Below are 20,957 nucleotides of genomic sequence, written 5' to 3'. Positions count from 1 at the left end.
TGAAGTGTAAAAGATTGTGGAATGAGAATTGTGTGTCAGTGGGGACGGGTTTGATATGTCAGTAAAATATAGCAAAAAGGAATATGAGCTCTTGAAACTGAGACCAGTGCAAAGGGAGCATCTTTGATATTCTTCTTTCATTGGCCAACAACATGATGATATTGGGTCTTATGAAATGTTGATATAATTTTTCAACTAATTTCTGTTTGAAATTAAGATACTTTTGTAATTGCAGTGTAACATCTTGAGTAATATAATTTTTTGATAAAGGAATAAGAATATAGTCTGAAAATGAACAAAGGTTAATCAACTTAAGGTAAAACACTCCACGTGTTGATATGATGCAACGAGCAGGCTTTTCTCTTGACCCAAGATATTCCATAATTCTCACACATGGTCACAATACTGTTTTACTATTGGTAATCTATAAATAAGAAATAATTTTATTTATGCTTATAGTTTCTTTTAAACTTCCAATTACACTGCCACTTTTTAATTTTGAAGGTATATTCATAAGTTCCAGGAGCAGAATTAGGCCATTCGGCCCATCAAGTCTGCTCTGCCATTCAATTATGACTGATCTCTCTTTCCCTCTCAACCCCATTCACCTGCCTTTGTACCATAACCTCTGGCCCCCTTACTAATCAAGAATCTGTCAATCTCCACCTTAAAAATGTGCATTGACTGGGCAATGAATTCCATGTCTCTTGTCCTTCATTCCCAAATATGTTGTTTCTGATTAAAACTTGCAATTCCATTCGCAGTAATTTGATCCAAGATCTTAATTTCCTTTGGCTTTTTCCATCTGATGGTGACTCCTGCTTGTCCTTTATACTGTTTCTGTCTGTCCTCTGCCTCTTTTCTGATTATGTATCTAATGAATTAACCCAGTTAGCTCATTCTATCCTCATTTCAGTAAATTAATGTTTTCCTTTATTTTGGTTTTGTTCTGACTTTCTGGCAAAACATTCAAGCATAATTTTTATCATTGATTAATCTAAGCTGCACCCATTTTAAAGGCTGCACGTAAGCCATTAATCTGCTCTGACTTCATCAATAGGCAGCAGATTATTTCACTCCACTTTGCACTAAATGCGATTTGCTAATTAGACTTTGTAAAGCCGTCTAGCCATTCAAACCCCAATTGCATTATCCTGTTAAATATAGTTCTACGGGAATATACTTATAAAGTATGTAAAGTATACGATTATTTCTACCCATTAGGATAATTACATTCAAGTTCTGATCTTTTACTTTACCAGCCAATCATTAATCATCAGAACTGTCCCGTTCATTACAGCTTCCTATGGGGCACTTTGGGGGGGGAAATAGGAAGTAGATTTTTGTCAATACACGCCAACAACATCACAGTCAATTACATTTAATTAGACATTTGCAACTTTTCATAACTTAACATTGTCATTTGTAAACTATACTGACCCTAATTTGTAAGAAGGGTCTCGACCAAAAATGTCATCTATCCACCTTCTCCAGAGATGCTACCTGACCTGCTGAGATTCTCCAGCACTCTGTGTCCTTTTGTGAATTCCAAGACTTGCCAAACACAATTACAAGAAATATGTAAACATTTGTGTTCTCAGTGAGAAAAGTTACTGTTTTTATTTTGTAATTAAGAACGTCATGCCATTGGCAAAGTGGCTATGTGCCTGATATGCTGAATTAATCATATTAAAATTCTTCAGAGTAGGGTATAACTGAGAATGGTGTTAAGTAAAATTTAATTTTTCTTACATGATTTCCATCTCAGGAGTCTGAAATTTAGCTGGATGGTATTAACTAGGCAACGCAAAATGTTGGAGGGACATTTCCTTGTAGGGAAGAGAAAATTCTTTATAATATATTCTTGCATTTTATAATGATATTAACAACACTCCCAGTGACTTGAAGTAAATTGGTGGTTGTATCCCATTCTGTGGAGAACGTTTTGAAGTGAAGGATTGAAATTGACGATGCAGAAATGATATGGGAAAACCAGGTGTAAACGCATCAAATTAAAAAGTACCTTGGTGGTGAATTTTGCATGTAAATCCAGCATTCCCATTTTCTTTTCTCTTAAATGTCCTAATTTTGCAAATATCCAACATATAATGTACATTATTCTTACCATTAATGGTGTACTTTGCACTTTTCCACAGATCTGCAGACAATGATGAAGGATCTTTGACAGTGGACACAGGAAAGGGGTCACCTGGTAGGGGTCAAAAGATTAAAATCTCCACGACACCTTCATCCATCTGAAGGACTTGAGCAGCAGATTGATTAATAAAGACCCAAACCTGCCTGCTGTTATCCCCTCTATGTTCACAGTCAACCAAACAGCAGCTTGTTTCGGTGATGGGCTAACTATTTTTTTACTCTGTCACCTTCTGGCTGAAAGTCAAACGATGAAATGGTGGACCTCCAAGTGCTATTCACGGAAACAACACTGCACTTTGAAACAATAAGCCACTTTTAAATCTAGCCCGTGGTCTGCAAGTATTAGACAAAATATAATCACTTTCTGTCAACTACACAGAGGTGGCATTACCACTTTTAACTCTCCTCAAACCCTCACGTCCCCTCACATAGCAGCCTTCCTGACAATAGTGGTCTAAAGGCTCTCATTGATAAGCCAGCTTATATTTGTACTATTCATGGGAACGTTCATAAAAACCCACCATTGAGTATTGAGTTGACTGCTATTCCAGGGGTTTATGCCCACTCCATAAAAAAAAGAGGTTATAAATAGTAAGATTATATTTCCTGTTTTTTCCATGGGTGGGAGTTTCCAGAGCAAGTTAATTGAAATCATTTGCTCACCCTAACCCTAATGAAAACTTTCTTCCTTATAAAGCGCCAAATATTAAGCAGATTAAAATATGGTGTGACCCGTCAATTGGGGACCCGCTCAGCAGGGATCAGGAGCTTGGTACATGGAAGAATTAAAGGTGAATGGGATGATGGTAGCAAAGGTCCAACCACCTGCAACTGCTCAGGAGTGGTTCATGTTACTTTATCACATAGCCATTAACATCTTCTCTTGTTTCCAACTTTGTAGCAATGTTAACTAAACAAAACATCTTGTTCCTTAGCCTTGGGCTAATAAACATCAAAGTATTTTCCAAACAAACTTGTTCACAGATCAAACATCATGATTAATTTGTTTCTGCTGTAATACTGAGGATCCCAACAGACTGTGTAGCCTCCGTGATCTCTGTAGAATCACATGGCAATCCCAACTTCCTGCACAGTGCCAGTCATTCTTTCAGCCATTTCTAAATGGAAGCTCAACGATTTAGATCGTTTGCTTTCAAATTTTTTAATAAAAAATAAATATTATGCAGTAGATCTGCTGCTATGCATTTCATTCTACTTTTCTCTGCTTTATTTCTTTGCATAAGGTATCCAACCTTGTTGGATTTCAGCAAGAAAATAAAATACCTCTGTGCTTCTGCCTGCCTTGACTGCATGTGTTGTTCATTTGTGCAATCACTGGTACCTAGAATTGTTAGATAGAGAATGCTAATATACCACACCTGAGTAACAAAGCACCAGAAATTGTGAGCTTTTTAAGCAATTGTTAATGAAAAATATCATTAATGATGCTGGATTTTGCTCTTTTCTGTTCTCACTGTTCCTTTGCTGCTTTGGTGAACTGCAGACAAAGAAATCAAAAAGGAAGGCACGGATGGAAGTGTAGCGTGCTCTCAGGACAATGTGACAGAGGAGGACTTGGAAATGTTCAAGCAAGCTCGGCACCTGTCACTCCAGGTGAGACCTTTTCATTTCAGTGGTGAAATAAACTAATCCCATGAATGCAAAAACAGATCACTGGAAAAAAGCAGCAAGTCAAGCAGTATGTGTCGAGGCAAAAAGTGTATGTTGACCGCATCAAGGCTGAGAAGAAAGATTAGAGGTAAGGGGCCAATGAAAACGGAGAATGATGGGTGGAACCAGATTATTCAAGGGGTGCAATGATGAGTAGATGGAAACAGCTGGGTGAGGGGAAGAACAAGGTGAACAAAGGGAGAAGAAACCAAGATGAACAGGTGAGTGTGCTGGAAAACTCAGTGATCACACATTGGGTGATAAGCTTACTCGCTAAGTTCTTCCAGTGTTCTGTATTTTGCTTCCGATTTCAGCATCTGCAGGATCTTTTGTCCAACCCTGTGACCAAATCGCACTGACAGATTCTTGTGGTTTATATGTTTCTTAACTGTATGCATCATGAATAAATGCAAATATGCACAGTCCTTGCCTTTTGTCAAAATATCCTGTTCAAATATCTTTGTTTTGCTGACAAATCCTGTGCAATTCAATTACATTCAACAAAATCATGCAAAAGTAAGTTTAACATTCTCTCATAGAAACCTTGAACATTGGGATATGGAACTACCGGAAATGTGAGGGCTAAGGGGAAAAGTGGTCTCCATAGTTCCTACGCATTTCCTGGGCCAAGCTGCACCGGCTGCCATGCGGGTGAGAGCATTAATGTGCCCAATGAGGTGCACAATGCATTTAATAAATTCACACAGCAGTCGGTGTGCATTGGTGACTTCATCCACCACACTTGATGCTTTAACCAGCACGCTGACTTAACCTGAAACATGCATTCAGCACATGTAGTTAGCCTTTATGTTAATAATATTGAAGCTTACTATTTTCAGGAAGATATCTTTGGATATGCTCAGGTATACTTTATTCTGTGGAATGCAGGAAACTGAGGAGTGATCTTATAGAGGTGTGTAAAATCAGAAGTGCATAGATAGCGTGAATGCACAGAGTCTTTTGCTCAAGGTAGGAAATTCAAGAACAAGATGGCATAGGTTTGAGATAAGAATGGAAAGTTTTAATAGGAACCTGAGGGACAACTTTCTCACACAGAATGATGGGTATATGGAACAAGCTGTCAGAGGAAGTCAAGTGCAATAACTACATTTAAAAGACTTTTGGACAGATAGAGGATAGGAAACGGTAGCGCAGCGGTAGAGTTGCTGCTTTACAGCGAATGCAGCGCCGGAGACTCAGGTTCGATCCTGACTACGGGTGCTGCACTGTAAGGAGTTTGTACGTCCTCCCCGTGACCTGCGTGGGTTTTCTCCGAGATCTTCGGTTTCCTCCCACACTCCAAAGACGTACAGGTATATAGGTTAATTGGCTGGGTAAATGTAAAAATTGTCCCTAGTGGGTGTAGGATAGTGTTAATGTACGGGGATCACTGGGCGGCACGGACTTGGTGGGCCGAGAAGGCCTGTTTCCGGCTGTATATATATGATATGATATGAAACGTTTTGAGTGATACAACCAAATGCAGGCAAATGGGGCTATCTTAGATGGGGCATATTGGTCAGCATGGACAAGTTCGGCTGAAGGGCCTGTCTCCATGCTATATGACTAATACAATCAGAATGAAAGTAGTTCCATTTTAAATGTGTGGCACACAGATGTGGGCTAACTCATATTCATCATTTTCCATTTTTATTTCGCATTTCTAGCATCTACAGTCTTTTGCTTTTTGAAGAGTGTGACAAAGTGCTAAAGAAATGATGTGTTCATTATTGGATTTCTTCACACATCATATATTTTCTATTCTCCCAAGTACTTTTTTGAGGAAGCTCAACTTTCTCCTCTTTGATCAGCATCTGCCTTTGGTTGAGTTGAACAGAATTCACTTTGCTTAGTGCAAAAGTAAAATACTGCAAGTAACAAATTGCTGGAAACACTCAACGGAGCAGACAGCATTATGGAGATTACAAAAGAATCATCTCCTCTCCATAGACACTGTCCAATCTGCTGTGTATTTCCAGTATTAGCTTGTTGCATTTCTTCTTATCTGATTCTGTTGGTCATTAAGTCTACAAATATTTAAAAACTCAAAAGTTAATATATTGTGAAATTTACAAACTAAACGTTAGAGATCAATGGTAGATACAAAATGCTGGAGTAACTCAGCGGGACGGGCAGCATCTCTCGAGAGAAGGAATGGGTAACGTTTCAGGTCTAGACCCTTCTTCAGATTGATCAAAGTTGGATGCAGAACAATTTCATGTCATTGTATTAACTGTGGATACTACTCAGAACTGGTACTTTTCCACACAGTTTAAGTAGGATTAGCTGTACATCTTTTGAAGCTGAAGCCATATTAAATACTTAAAGCCGTATTTTTCATTTGTATTTTCTCAACAAGATCTTACTGGATAAAGTTTATTTCTTGATCTAATCACAGTAAAATGCTGGTTGCAATATTGTTCTTTTCAGTAAAAGCATATGCTTCAGAAACTAATACATTTAGAGTGATGAAATTTAAAGTTTTCATAATGAGTATTTAAGTTTACTGGTTATCGAAACACCTCATAGAGCTTTAAATAAAGTTCTACTTTATTACATACAACTAGAGAAGGGTGTGATGGTGCTGGAGAGGATGCAGAGGTTCACCAGGATGTTGCCTGTGGTGAATCGTTTTAGTTGTGAGGGGAGACTGGGGAAGCTAGCTCTGTTTCCTTTTGAGCAGGGATGGTTAAGAGGGAACATGATTGAGCTATCTATTATTATATGGGGTATAGATGGGTAGTCGGCAGTGCTCTTGACAGTTTTCCCCCTATTAAAGATGAATGGAAGATCGTGGACATGGATTTACTGAAAGGGGAGAGAGATTTGAATTATAGAATCCTCCTTCTCAGTCGCTTCAATATCCGCTTCACCCTGACATTTCAGGGATCTGGGTTTGTGTATTTATTCTGAGCTCGGAGAGGCTGTGACTCTGAAATCATCGGAATTCATTGCCCACAAGAAAGCAATTAGGATCCAATAAAACGGTCAATCACTACTGAAGGAATGAGCTCACTCTTCCCATTGGTGCTCTCTGAAATCATTGGAACCGCATCATTCCAGCATGACCTGTTCTCCGGGTCATAATTCCTTGATTTTTTTTTACTTTTGTTTGTGGACCCAAAACCAAATGAGCACTGATTTAATTTCCCCTTTGTTTTCGGCCTTAGCCCTCTCCACAGATGCCAGGTGAGACAAGAGATTAGTGAGGCTGAGCTACAGGGAATCAGTGCTTGAGGTAAGGATTAGTGTATTACCCAAATTGCTTTTTGGTTCTGTAATTTGCAGTGGGATTCAATTTAGTGTCTGAGCCATCTTGTATTTGATTTAAATTAATTTTGGTTTTTTTATAGTTATATACAATTCAGAGGTTAATTTTGCTCTTCTTTAGATGAAAGATGTCAGTGCTGGGTAATGGGGTGCTTCTGCTCATACGGATGTCAAAAGCAAGTACACATAGGTCTAGTATAGCAGTTTGAGATCATTCTTTTCTGTGCCCCAACAGTGTTCCTCAGATACAATCCTGTCCTTTATCGTGTTTTGTACCACCTTTCCACACCAGTGATCCTTACAGCTTCCCTGAGATCTTTTACCAAAGACCAGTTTTCTTGTGTGTGTCTGTATCCACTTGTTCTGGGTGGTTATTTCTTTAAATTAATTTCACAGAGAAACCTTGTAGCCAAAGTATAGAGGGGTAATTATATTCCTCATATTTAAGATGATTAAAAGTATAAATTTATGAGAAGGGGCAGCATTGTATACATTAGACACCTAGATTATATTATTTTTCAAGTAATGCAAAAGAGTCATTTACTGAGACATTTTGAACACCTTTACCCAGTTTAATTAAAATAAATTGATGCAATTTATCAGTATTACTGAACTCTTAAAGTTAATGAGATTCAGTTTAATTCGCCCTGTAACAATTGTCCATTTTTACGTGCAGTCGCATTCCTTCATTTGAACTGCTAATGAAACGTAACACCAGCCCTTAACCTGGAAGAAAGCCCTGCAATTCTGTTGCCTTTGACAAAGAACCTGCAAAATTTGCTAAGGGAAAGAAATTATTCCTTTCGTCTTAATTGTATTTCAAGTCAGCTTTAAGAAACAAAACAATTATGTGTTTAGCCGGTTTTATTATCCTTGTTTCCTGCACAAAGTATAATATAATTACCAGAGCATTTTAACTCTCACTAAAATACAAGAATGCCGCATGGATCAACTTTAACAAGAAGAACCACCATATCATTTGGAGGGTTTAATGTCGTCAAAGATGTTTTGATGATCACTCAATGTTGGGGGGTTGTGGTGGAGTCTGAATGCCGATCTCCAATCAGTTGAATGGATAGGTTTACTGGAAGGCATTTATGAGTAAAGGCATCAGTGCCTGTCGTGCCGCATAGACCAGTCTAATGTTTTGTTTAAAGTGCCAGGTTATTAACTCAATTCAAATTTCACTGGTGCCATAATGGTATTTTAACTATTGTTAGTCTAGCCACTAGATTTACTAGCTGAGTAATGTGGTAAATTCAGTGGCTAGACTAACCATGCAGTTAAAATCCCACGATGGTTGCAGTGATATTTAGCTGCAATGTCAATGTCTTCGCTGAGGCGAAGAGTAGAATATAGATAATTTCAAGTGTGAATTGGGTGCTTCTGTGAATGAGAGAAATGAATGCAGGTGCAAAAGCTTTTAAACTGAACATTAATGGAGGTTTTTACAGACTGTCTTCTGAATATGAAGTTGAGGAACATTATTGGGTAGAGGACATTTAAATCTGCGGCTAATGTTGTTATTAAATAAAAATAACAGACCACAAAGTAGAGCCGGATTACATTAACTGATCCAAGAGACTTGGGAGTGCTAGTGCAGGATTCCCAAAACGTTTATCTGCAAATCGAATTAGTAATAAAAAGGCAACGCAATGCTAGCATTTATTTCAAGAGAGCAAGAGTACGAAAACAGGGATGTAATGCTGAGGCTCTATAAGGTGCTGGTCAGGCCACATTGGAGTATTGTGAGCAATTTTGCGTACCATATCTGAGGAAGGATGTGCTGGCCCTGGAGAAGGTCCAGAGGAGGTTTACAAGAATGGTCCCAGGAATGAGTGGGTTAACATGATGAGCGTTTGACGGCACTGGGCCTGTACTCGCTGGAGTTTAGAAGGATGAAGGGGGACCTCATTGAAACATTCCGAATAGTGAAAGGCTTGGATAGAGTGGATGTGGAGAGGATGTTTCCACTAGTGGGAGAGTCTAGAACTAGAGGTCATAGCCTCAGAATTAAAGGACGCTCCTTTAGGAAGGAGATGAGAAAGAATCTCTTCAGCCAGAGGGTGGTGAATCTGTGGAATTTATTGCCACAGACGGCTGTGGAGGCCGTCAATAGATATTTTTAAGGCAGAGAATGTACGGGTGCTAGAGGTTATGGGGAGAAGGCAGGAGAATGGGGTTAAGAGAGAGAGCTAGATCAGCCATGATTGAATGGCGGCGTAGATTTGATGGGCCATATGGCCTAACTCTTCTCCTATCACATGACCACACACACAAATCAAAAATTTCGGTAAAATGCTAAATGTTCCTTATCTGGAACTATCAGGTTCTTGAGCCGACCTGAACAGCTGATCCTCGCTCAGCGAGAGGCCATTACAGACCAGACCAGCTCTTGCACTACCATTGTCTTGGTTTTTTTCTAATTGTATTTTATGTTAAAGTCTTGTTTTTGCACTGTTTTTTTCTTTTCACTAGCTTGCAGAATTTGTGTGATATATGTATAATTGATGTTTTGTGTGCTGCCTGAATCTATGTGCCTGTGACATTGCTGCAAGTAATATTTTCATTGTACATCACCGTACTTGTGCATATGTCAATAAACTCGATTTGAAATGTTTATCTTTTTGAGAGGCGCGCATTTATTTATTGCCGTGCTACATCTCTCAAATGATACTTAGTGGTATATCAGAGTCTTGCAGTCAAATGTTTAGTTCAGTTTAGAGATACAGTGTGGATACAGGCCCCACGGCCCACCAAGTCCACGCCGACCGGCGATCACTCCACTAGTTCTATCCCACACACTAGGGACAATTTACAAAAGCCAATTAACCTACAAACCTGTACGTCTTTGGAATGTGGGAGGAAACCGGAGCACCTAGAGAAAGTACATGTGGTTACTGAGACAATGTACAAACGCCGTACAGACAGCACTTGTAGTCAGGATTGAACCCAAGTCTCTGGTGCTGTAAAACAACAGATCTACCACTGCGCACTGTGCCTCCCAATGTAATAAACATTTGGTCTCAGCCACATCCAGAATGAGAAAAATAACCAATTGATTTTAAGGGTAGAGTTTTGGGTATAATGTAAGAGAAACAATGAATATTTTAGGATCTTCAGCATTCTCCACTCTGATCCACTCTAATCTGAAACTGCAATAACTGGCACCAGGTTACAGGAGCTTTGGCTAGGTGCACCAGTATTCTCCCACACCCCATAGATGTGCAGATCAGTAGGTTAATTTCCCTTTGTAAATTGTACCTGTGTTAATGAGTGGTAGAAACATGGGAAGTTGATGAGAATGTATGGAGAATTAAATCGGATTACTGTAGAAATTTTGCAAATAAGTGGTTTATCTTTTCTGCAAATAAAAAATTGGTTTGTCCCTCACTTTTCCTCATAATTAGGGAAGCTGCTGTTTCCTCTCGTGTCTCAGATTGTCAGAAGAGCCTGATCTAACTCGCATTTTGGTTTGGCAAAAACATTGGAGGTTTTGTTACTGGGGGTTAGGACTAAAGTGCTAAGAGTAAGGGGGGGAGAAAAGTGCCAAAGCATATCTGGTTTTGGACGTTTTGATGAATGATCTGGTTTTGACAGATCAACGCTTATTTTTAAAATGTAACTGTTGTTTCTCATCTAAGTTATGTTCGTGACTGTCTGGTTTCTTCTGAAATGGTTTGAATTGTGTTGTCTTTCATTACCCATGGAATTGCTTAAGACTCTGATGTGTTCCTCAATCTATTCATCTCACGGACAATCTTTGATTATGCACGTATCATTGCTCATTGTTTTGTTGATATATCATGTTTATTTTTAATTTAATAATTTTTTTCCCACGTAACATCTTTCTTATAGTTCAATGTGAAAAAAATAGAAGTCAAATCTCTAACTTCTCATCTCGCTCTCTCTCTCTTCCCTCATTGGGCTGGCTGCTTCCTTCTTTCATTCCTCATTGACACAGCTCAAGCTGAAATCTCACATTTAACCAAAATCAGGCTAAACCATCCGTTCTTTCAACTATTTGGTTCTGAAGCCGACCTGCAAACTCTAATCGTCCCTCAGCAACGGGACACGAGGGGCCACCTCCCTCACCACCACAACAGGACACTAGGGGCCACCAGCCACCACCTGCACCACCACAACAGGACACTAGGGGCCACCTCCTGCACCACCACAACAGGACACTAGGGGCCACCTCCTGCACCACCACAACAGGACACTAGGGGCCACCACCTGCACCACCACAACAGGACACTAGGGGCCACCTCCTGCACCACCACAACAGGACACTAGGGACCACCTCCTGCACCACCACAACAGGACACTAGGGGCCACCTCCTGCACCACCACAACAGGACACTAGGGGCCACCTCCTGCACCACCATGCTCTTGTTTTTTAAATCTAGTTGTGTTTTAAACTAATGTCTTGTTTTTGCACCATTTTTCTATTTTCACTGCATTACAGAATTTGAGTAATTTATGTTTTGTATGTTGCTTGCGTCTAGGTATCTGTGATGCTGTTACAAGCAATATTTTCATATTCCAGTCTATTGAAATAGTTAGCTCTGCTTTTTTTTCTCTGACTTTGAGTGGAATTCACCAACTGCTTAGCTGTTGTGCCTTTGGATGTGTAGTTTCCCCTTTCACCTCAGCATCTTGAATGTTGCTCAGTACATTTTCTGTTCATACTTTAAAATGGATAATAGTGAGGCTTACACTGACTCATTGTATTGGCACCCTGTGAGCTACAGATGGATCCTCATAAATAAATGCAGATCAGAGCCAGATGAGGAGTTATTTTCCTCTTTGCCCAATATAGGACTGCCACTTCCTGCACACACCTACTGAGAAAACACTGGCATTTCAGTGTTTATTTAAAGAGGCAGCTTCCACAAACCCAATATACAATTTTATGAGAAGTTGTCATTTGTGTTTGGGCCTTTTGTTTCCCTGAATGATTTCAATATGATTTAAGGTGAGGGAAGAATGGTTTTAATAGGAACCTGAGGGGTAACTTCTTTACACAAAGGATGGTAGGTGCATGGAACAAGCTACCGGTGGAGGTAGTTGAGGCAGGTACTATCACAATGTTTAAGAAACATTTAGACAGGTACATGGACAGGATAGGTTTAGAGGGATATGGCCCAAAATCAGGCAGGTGGGCGCATGTTGGTCAGTGTGGGCAAACTGGGCCAAAAGGCCTGTTTCCACACTGTCTGATTACAATTGCTGCTGAACTTTCAGAGCTTTAGGTTGCTAACTTTGTACTTATGTGGGAATCATACAGTCCTGTTTCTGGTGGGAACCAACCAGTAAATGTTTGATTCCTGTGATGCTGCAGCACCAAACTTATTTGCAAAATGGGTTCTACGCCCAGCCTCCCACAGACTGTTTCTGTTGGATATTTGTTCCAGCAGAAACTCCACTGCGTGAGTGATTTTCATACTGTGGTGCCTGTCATGTTGCTTCTGGTCTATTCAAAAATGTAAATACCACCCCTTTATTTTGTAACTTTAATTGGCTGCCAACCCAGATTTTCAACTAACTAACTGATGTTGAAAATAATTGAGGCTAGCCGTCAACATTGCATGGGATTCCATATCATTGAATTGCAAGTGGTTGTTGCTTAGCACACCAATGACATTCCAGCCAGTTTACATCCAGTCATCTGTTTAGACACACGGTCTAGATCAAGAATGACTTTTTTCCACATTGGTTGTGTGGGTTCTGAAGTGGCTGATAGGCCTTTGCAGGGGCCACGGTCTCTTCCACTGATGAGGTAGCTGATGGCTATTGTTAAAGTGAGTCATACATCACAGAAACAGGCTGTTTGGTGCAGCAGTCCTTGCTGCCTATCAAGTAACCATTACATTAATCTTATTGACCTGCACTTGGTCTATAATGGTTAATATGTTGGTGAGGCAAGTGCTCATCTAAATACTACTTAAATGGTGAGAGTACCTGCCTCCATCAACCCCTGAGAGTATTCTCCAGATTCCATCATCTTCAACAAATGCTCCAGATTCCCTCGATAAACGCCTGCTCTCTATTTCAGATATTTGGGGGATAAAGATTCATAGGATCTATGATCCTATTATCATAGCTCTGAGCTATCTATGCCCCTCCTTATATTGTACCCCTCTATTACCCTAGCACTGACCAGCACAGTCTATAGTGGTCAATATCATGGCGATGCAAGTGCTTGCCTAAATATTAGAGTGCCAACTTTCAACTGAGAAATTAAACTCAGACCTTCACTGTTCTCTTAGGTGGACATGGTAGATCTTGTGACGTGACGAGATCCTATTATCTTGGACAATATATGTATTTTTCAACCCAGCATAACTAAAAAGCAGCTTATCTGTTCATTTACACACGACTGTTTGCAGGATCTGTCTGTTGAATAACATGATGGTGCAGCAGGGACGTTGCTGCCTCGGAGCCCCAGGGACCTCGCTTCAACTCTGATGGTGAATGCTGAATGTGTGGAGTTTATACATTATCCCGTGACAAGAGATTCAGAGGGTAGTTGATGGAGATGAGAGTGGAAATATGTTTCAGGGCGAATAAGAAATAAGGATGGGAGAATGGGAGGGATGTGTGGATTGCTGCTGTGAGCTGGCTTGGACGATGAGTCACGGTGACCTGTGTTATGATAAGAAAGTTGCAAAACTTCCCTAGTTGCATCTGTGACTACAGTATTAAAGTAGTACTTCATTCATATGTGCTAAGATCATGAAAGTTCATAAGATAATATAACCTGTTCTACAGTTGTGTTGTGTTGAGAACAACTACATAGAGTATAGATCAGAGAATTCAGAATGTAATTGACGTAATTGGGAATATTTTGAGCATGTTTTTTCAAAGTCGTCACAGTCATTTTTTACAGTTTTTATGCTGCAACTATAAATTATATTAAACTTAAACAATTTCCCAATTGCAGGGTCCAGTACATAGTTGATCGTTAAATGAAATGCAACTTTCTATGTCAAGGTTATCCTGTGAATTGGCATTTTCAGTTATTGATCCCGATTTGCATGCAAATTTAATCTTTGGGGGGTCTTGTCTTGTCTGTGTCTTGATATTGTTAAATTAAGATTAGGGATATCTAATTTCCAGGTGAGCACTCAAGAGGGAACCCGTATCTAAGTCCTCTATGACAGAACACCAAGTAATTCTTCTGTCAAGCACATGTGGTCTTTTAGTATTAATGAAGGCAGCACTATGACTGTATAATCTAAAAGATTGTAGTTTCATAATTTGAATTCATTTCTACACTAAGGAACTACTTTCTTACATCAGAAAAGATAAAAGCAATGTGAAGTTTTCATCAACAGATCCTTATGATTACATGTTTGTAATCTTGTTTAGTTAGGAAAATCTGCTTTTTAAGTGATCATTTTGTGTGCTCATACTTTGTACTGTAAACTTTGTACTATTCATGACACTGCATGTGTGGACAAGCATTTTTTATTTTGCCTCAGAACTTGTGTGGTTCATAATTGCAAAATCTATTTCTATGTATTTTTTGTTAAAATGAATATTTTTAGATTTTGATTATAATTTTCAACGAATGTTATTTGGAGGTTACTTTTGGCTTACTGCAGTTAAACTTTTGAATTGTGTTTTCCTTCATTTTCACAATGTGTTCACAAGACCAGTGTTAATTGTTCCCCTGTCACTGCATTTGAGAAGGTGTTCACAAGACCAGTGTTAACAAGACCAGTGTTAACAGTTCACAAGACCAATGTGTTCACAAGACCAGTGTTAATTGTTCCGCTGTCACTGCATTTGAGAAGGTGCTGGCGAGTCATCGTCCCGAATAGCTGCATTCCTTCTGGCGGAGGGATTCACAAGCCCTTCGTGAAAGTAGAAGCTGCAAGATTGATATTTGCTGTCAGAGTAGTCCAACTGCATTAAACATGTGGATCCAGTGCAGCCAAGATGTGCCAGTGGGGGAGGAATTGAATGTTGAGAATGAAGGACAGAGTGTTACCCATTCTGAAAGTTCAACCACATTAATGGGAGGTTGAGCCCAGTTCAGTGCATTTTGCTGAAAGTTACCAATGTTTGGTCATCGTGTATTGATAGCATTTTTAATATTATGTTATTCATGAATCATCTGTTTCATACATCAATTGGAAAAGTTCCATCTTTCTGCTTTTGAACAATGTGATGGTATAATTTTACTGGAATGCTGCCTGGCAGTAACGATGTCCAGTATAGGCAGTAGCAGCGTTGTGTATCAGTAACGATATCCAGTATAGGCAGCAGCGTTGTGTATCAGTGACGATGTCCAGTATAGGCAGCAGCAGCGTTGTGTATCAGTGACGATGTCCACTATCAGCAGCAGCGTTGTGTATCAGTGACGATATCCACTATCAGCAGCAGCGTTGTGTATCAGTGACGATGTCCAGTAAAGGCAGCAGCGTTGTGTATCAGTGACGATGTCCACTATTAGCAGCAGCAGTGTTGTGTATCATTGACTATGGATCAGTGTATATGGACCTTATCGAAACACATAAGATTATTAAGGGGTTGGACACGTTAGAGGCAGGAAACATGTTCCCAATGTTGGGGGAGTCCAGAACCAGGGGCCACAGTTTAAGAATAAGGGGTAGGCCATTTAGAACGGAGATGAGGAAAAACTTTTCAGTCAGAGAGTTGTAAATCTTGCAATTCACTGCCTCAGAAGGCAGTGGAGGCCAAGTCTCTGAATGCATTCAAGAGAGAACTAGATAGAGCTCTATACAGTGCTGCTAGAACCAACCTGAAGAGAGGCATCAAGGATGCCAAAGCGTCCTACAAGAGGAAGATTGAGGACCACTTTACCAACAATGACCCACGGCGGGTATGGCAAGGCATCCAGCACATCACCAACTACAAGACCAGCAACCGCACGACTGCCGACGGCGACGCCTCGCTGGCAGAGGAACTTAACTGTTTCTTTGCTCGTTTCGAGGTGAAAGCTACAGTGGCAGACATAACACCCTCTCCAGCACCTGACAGCAACACCTTCACTGTGCAGGAGTATGATGTTAAGCGCGTGCTCAGAGCAGTGAATCCCAGGAAAGCTGCAGGCCCCGATGGTGTGACGGGCAGAGTGCTGAGGGAATGTGCAGACCAATTATCTGAGGTCTTCACAAAAATCTTCAACCTGTCCCTTTTAAAATCCACCATCCCTCCCTGCCTGAAGTCCGCCACAATCATCCCACTGCCGAAAAAGTCTGTCATCAGCGGCCTTAACGACTACCGTCCGGTAGCACTCACACCGGTCATCACAAAGTGCTTCGAGAGACTGGTCCTGCAGCACATCAAAGCCAGCCTCCCACCCACCTTCGACCCATACCAGTTTGCCTACAGAGCAAATAGGTCTACAGGGGATGCCATCGACACTGCTCTTCACACTGCACTGACCCACCTTGAACACCAGGGGAGCTATGTGAGGATGCTCTTCCTCGACTTCAGCTCTGCCTTTAACACGGTCATCCCGAGCAGACTGGTCACCAAACTTTCTGACCTTGGATTTTCCCAAACCATCTGCCAATGGATCAAGGACTTCCTGACCAACCGCCCCCAGACCGTCAAAATAGGCCCTCACCTCTCCTCCACCATTACACTGAGCACCGGCTCACCACAGGGCTGTGTGTTGAGCCCCATCCTTTACTCCCTCTACACTCACGACTGCGCCCCCACCCATCCCACCAACACCATCATCAAGTTCGCGGATGACACGACTGTGGTTGGACTCATCTCAGGAGGAGATGAGACAGCCTATAGGGATGACATCCAAAGGCTGGCAGCATGGTGTTCAGTGAACAATCTTGTCCTGAACTCCTCCAAAACAAAGGAACTTATAATTGACTTCAGAAAAACCAGTGTAGAATACGACCCACTCTACATCAATGGGGTCTGTGTGGAAAGGGTACCCGCTTTCAGGTTCCTGGGTACGCACATCGCAGAGGATCTTACCTGGTCTACCAACACCATCACCACAGTAAAGAAGGCACAGCAGAGACTCCGCTTCCTGAGGATCCTCAGGAAAACCAACCTGCAGGAGAAGCTCATGATGTCCTTCTATCGCTGCTCCATCGAGAGTGTGCTGGCATACTGTATAACCACATGGTATGCCAGCTGCTCAGAAAAGGACAGGAAGGCCCTTCAGAGGGTCATCACAACGGCCCAGAAGATCATCGGCTGCTCACTGCCCTCCCTGGAGCACCTGTTCAGCCTACGCTGCCTCAGTAGAGCAGGCAAAATAATAAAAGATCCATCCCACCCCGGCCACCGTCTGTTTGTTCATCTGCCCTCTGGTCGACGTTTCAGGTCGATCAAATCCCGAACAAACAGACTTAAGAACAGTTTTTACCCCAGGGCCATACGAGAACTGAACACTACCTTTGCACTAGGCAACACCGTTAAAAAATCTTGTACTTAATATAATTGTATTTATTTGTTTTTGCATTTATTGTATATATGTTTGTACGCACCGTCAGGATTGGCTATTTTTTAATTTCGTTGTACTCGTTGCAATGACAATAAATGAATATTATTATTATTATTATTAAGGATAGCAGAGTCAGGGGGTATGGGGAGAAGGCAGGAATGGGGTACTGATTGAGAATGATCAGCCATGATCACATTGAATGGTGGTGCTAGCTCGAAGGGCCGAATGGTCTACTCCTGCACCTATTGTCTATTGTCTATTGTATATGTCCAGTATCAGCAGAAGCAGCATTGTGTATCAGTGACGATGTCCAGTATTGGCAGCAGCGTTGTGTTTCATTGACTATGTCCAGTATTGTCAGCAATGTTGTGTTTCATTGACTATGTCCGGTATCGGCAGAAACGCTGTGTATCAGATTGTAAGTGAACTCGAACTTAACAGATTGTAAGTGAACTCGAACTTCTCTTGTTCATTGTTTCAAAACTTGAAAATAATAACTTCTAATGGTTATTTACTCCTTCAGGTATGCCCCATGTAGATATGATGCCTGCAACATTACAATAAGATGCTTCCTTGTTGCAAATAGTCATTTATTAACAAGCCACAATCCTTTTGTAAAGACTATATTTTTTTATTATTTTGGATTAATTAATCTTATTAGTGCAGCTTGAATGCCTGATTGGAATTCGTCATAAACCTGAAGAGAGTTATAAACTAGAACTCAAAGTTCATTTTTATTTACTCAAACTCAATACATTTTTGCTCTCTATGATGTAAACTGATAGTTGTTGGTCCTGCCCAAATGCCTAACCCCAGTGCAAAATCCAGATGTTCCGGTTCTGAGCTATTTGTTTGGGTTTAGTCCATTCCTCCAGTTCATCTCAATCTCATACAAGAGCCTGCCCGCTTTAATCCCAATATGAGTAAATTTTCATATCATCTGTAAAATTAACAAATCACTCTAACACTAACAAGTGAAAGTGAGTGTTTCGGTAAGTACTGCAGCTTTATTTGCAGTTGTTGAATAAACCTGTCTTTCTCAAAAAATAATAAATGAACTATTATAATGATAGTAACACAATTTGGAGTGTAATATTTTTTTGGGCACCTGCAATGAATTCATTTTTCTTAACCTTGCTAATTATTTGTCAGAAAACGGGAGTGATTACAACTGTGGAGGCCCACAGTCGATATCCATCTGTAATTGAATTTGGGAAGTATGAAATCCATACTTGGTATTCTTCACCATACCCACAAGAGTACGCAAGGTAATATTCCACACTTTCTGTTATTGTAAAAGTTTCATGTACATGTGGAAGAAGTCGACCAATTAATTCAACTTCATTAGGCAACTGCATTTAGCTGAGGATGCAATGTGCCTTGTTTGTCCTTTTATTATATTATGTTCATTGCATTTTTAAAATAATCCCAGTATTGTGTTGTATTATTACACACATAATATCTTGCTGAAGAGTCATCGACTTACATTATTGTCAGCTCTTAAACGCACTGAAGCAGTTTTTTGTCAATCTATTTTGGTTATTAGGGAAGTCAAATGGGAAGCAGGTTAAACTGGATTTACACTCTGTTTGCTTGGTAACGGTAAAATATTAATATATACAATATATTACCATTTTTATTGAGAGACAAATTTGTGCAATTGATCCTGCAGTGTTTTACTTTGATATTTTCTAAAGTGTTGTAGATTATGACTAGCGGTCAAAGCACAAGCTTCAGAAATCCAAACTGGTGGAAGGCAGTCCCACATGCTGCTTGGACAAATTGAATTGTGGCTTCCAATGCCTGTGAAAAAGCTATAAACAGAATAAACTAATCTCAACACTTACCCTTCTGTTCAGAATAAAAAACGTGCTGATTATAATTGAATGGCATTGCCAAGAAACAAATATAATGAAAATTAATGTGCTGATTGTCTCTAAATGCAACATGTAGGAGCCCTGAGCCACATTACTAGGAATCTATAATCTCATCTCTAGACTCTTCATACAATTCAATTGTTTTAACTACCTGACCAAGAAATAGAGATACACATTACTTAATTAAAGGTATTACTTTGGCCAATCATTTGCAGCAAATTATGGTTTTAATTTCCTTAAAAAAAAACTGGGCATTGGTTCCTTGTTTTGCCAATAAGCAGAATAGCATTGCCAGAGATTATATTTATTGCTGTCAAGAGAGACGAGTTGGAGTTCTACGCGAAGGGCAGAAACTGTATGCATTCTTAAAAATGTGGAAGTCTTATGCTTCAATACACAGTAATTTTGACTTCTCTTACTTATATTTGGCTTAAGGCCCCAAAGAACCATGAACAAGCTATAAATAAAATGGTTATTATGCACCCTGTTATTCAACACAATGTAAAAATGTATAAAATCCACTTGGGATACTCACCCTCACACAACAAGAGTTACAAACAAATAAACTTTCACTGTTTAGTGATTAATAAGTTAGTAATAACATATTTCCTTTTTTATTGTAGGCTCCTAAAGCTTTACCTATGTGAATTTTGTCTGAAGTACATGAAGAGTCGGAACATTCTGCAGAGGCACACCAAGAAATGTGGCTGGTACCATCCCCCTGCTAATGAAATATACCGGAAACAGGATCTGTCCGTGTTTGAGGTAAAGTATTCAAAGTTTAGCTATAGTTTCTGTTGCAAATAATTTCATATTATGACTTTGTAGTGACTTTGATAAAAGTTGTTGCTGGAAATTATACTTTGAATTGTATTTTAGTTATTACTCATTTAGTAAATCGCTGTAAATGCAATCCATTTCTTGAACAATTCACTTCACCTTTGTAGAAGCAGTTATCTCTCTTTATTCATACAGAGTAAATTCTATATGTGATTTTATGGCTAATAGACTAAAATAGAAGTAAATTCAAATAATTTACATGTGGGTTTTAGAATGTACTAGACCAAGTGGACCCGTTGGGCCCAAACTTCTCCTGCATTGTTGTAGCACCCTCTCCTTTCCCCCCTCCCCCTCCCTCCTTTCTCCCCTCCCCTCTCCCCTCCCTCCTCCCCCTCCCTCTACCCCTTCCCCTCCCCCCCACTCCATCCCCCCCTTATCCATCCTCACCCCCTCTCTCCCTCCCCCTTCCCTCCCAAGGAGATAGATTTAAGCTTTAAAATGTGAATAACTTAAAAAAATGTAACACCAATTTCAATTAAACTTCTTCCCAGTGAATAAGGTGGGCCTAAAATTGTCAGGCTATCATGTACCGCTTTGGCTGTAGTTCAGGAACAAATAAACAAACAAACGAGAGTTTTAGTATATAGATGGTTCATTAGGTCGTTTTTCAATTTGAGGATTAGTTCATGAGATAGATGCAGCCTTCAGCAAGGGAACGATTATTTAATAGTGGCTTGTAGTGGGTTAGGGCA

At 40.1% G+C, this 20,957-nt stretch overlaps 1 protein-coding gene across 2 annotated transcripts in view; it reads left to right on the top strand.

Moving 5' to 3' along the window:
* Positions 1–20,957, top strand: part of kat6b (K(lysine) acetyltransferase 6B) — a 95,964-nt gene that overhangs the window by 41,363 nt on the left and 33,644 nt on the right. For both annotated transcript variants that reach the window (XM_078428570.1, XM_078428569.1), the window contains exons 7-10: positions 2,157–2,212; positions 3,662–3,771; positions 18,701–18,816; positions 20,049–20,190. In XM_078428570.1, coding sequence (XP_078284696.1) covers positions 2,157–2,212; positions 3,662–3,771; positions 18,701–18,816; positions 20,049–20,190 — 424 coding nt within the window. The remainder of the gene's footprint in view (positions 1–2,156; positions 2,213–3,661; positions 3,772–18,700; positions 18,817–20,048; positions 20,191–20,957) is intronic.

Source organism: Rhinoraja longicauda, chromosome 35 (assembly GCF_053455715.1).
Source record: "Rhinoraja longicauda isolate Sanriku21f chromosome 35, sRhiLon1.1, whole genome shotgun sequence".
NCBI lineage: Eukaryota > Metazoa > Chordata > Chondrichthyes > Rajiformes > Arhynchobatidae > Rhinoraja > Rhinoraja longicauda.
This window is presented reverse-complemented; position numbering and strand designations above follow the sequence as displayed.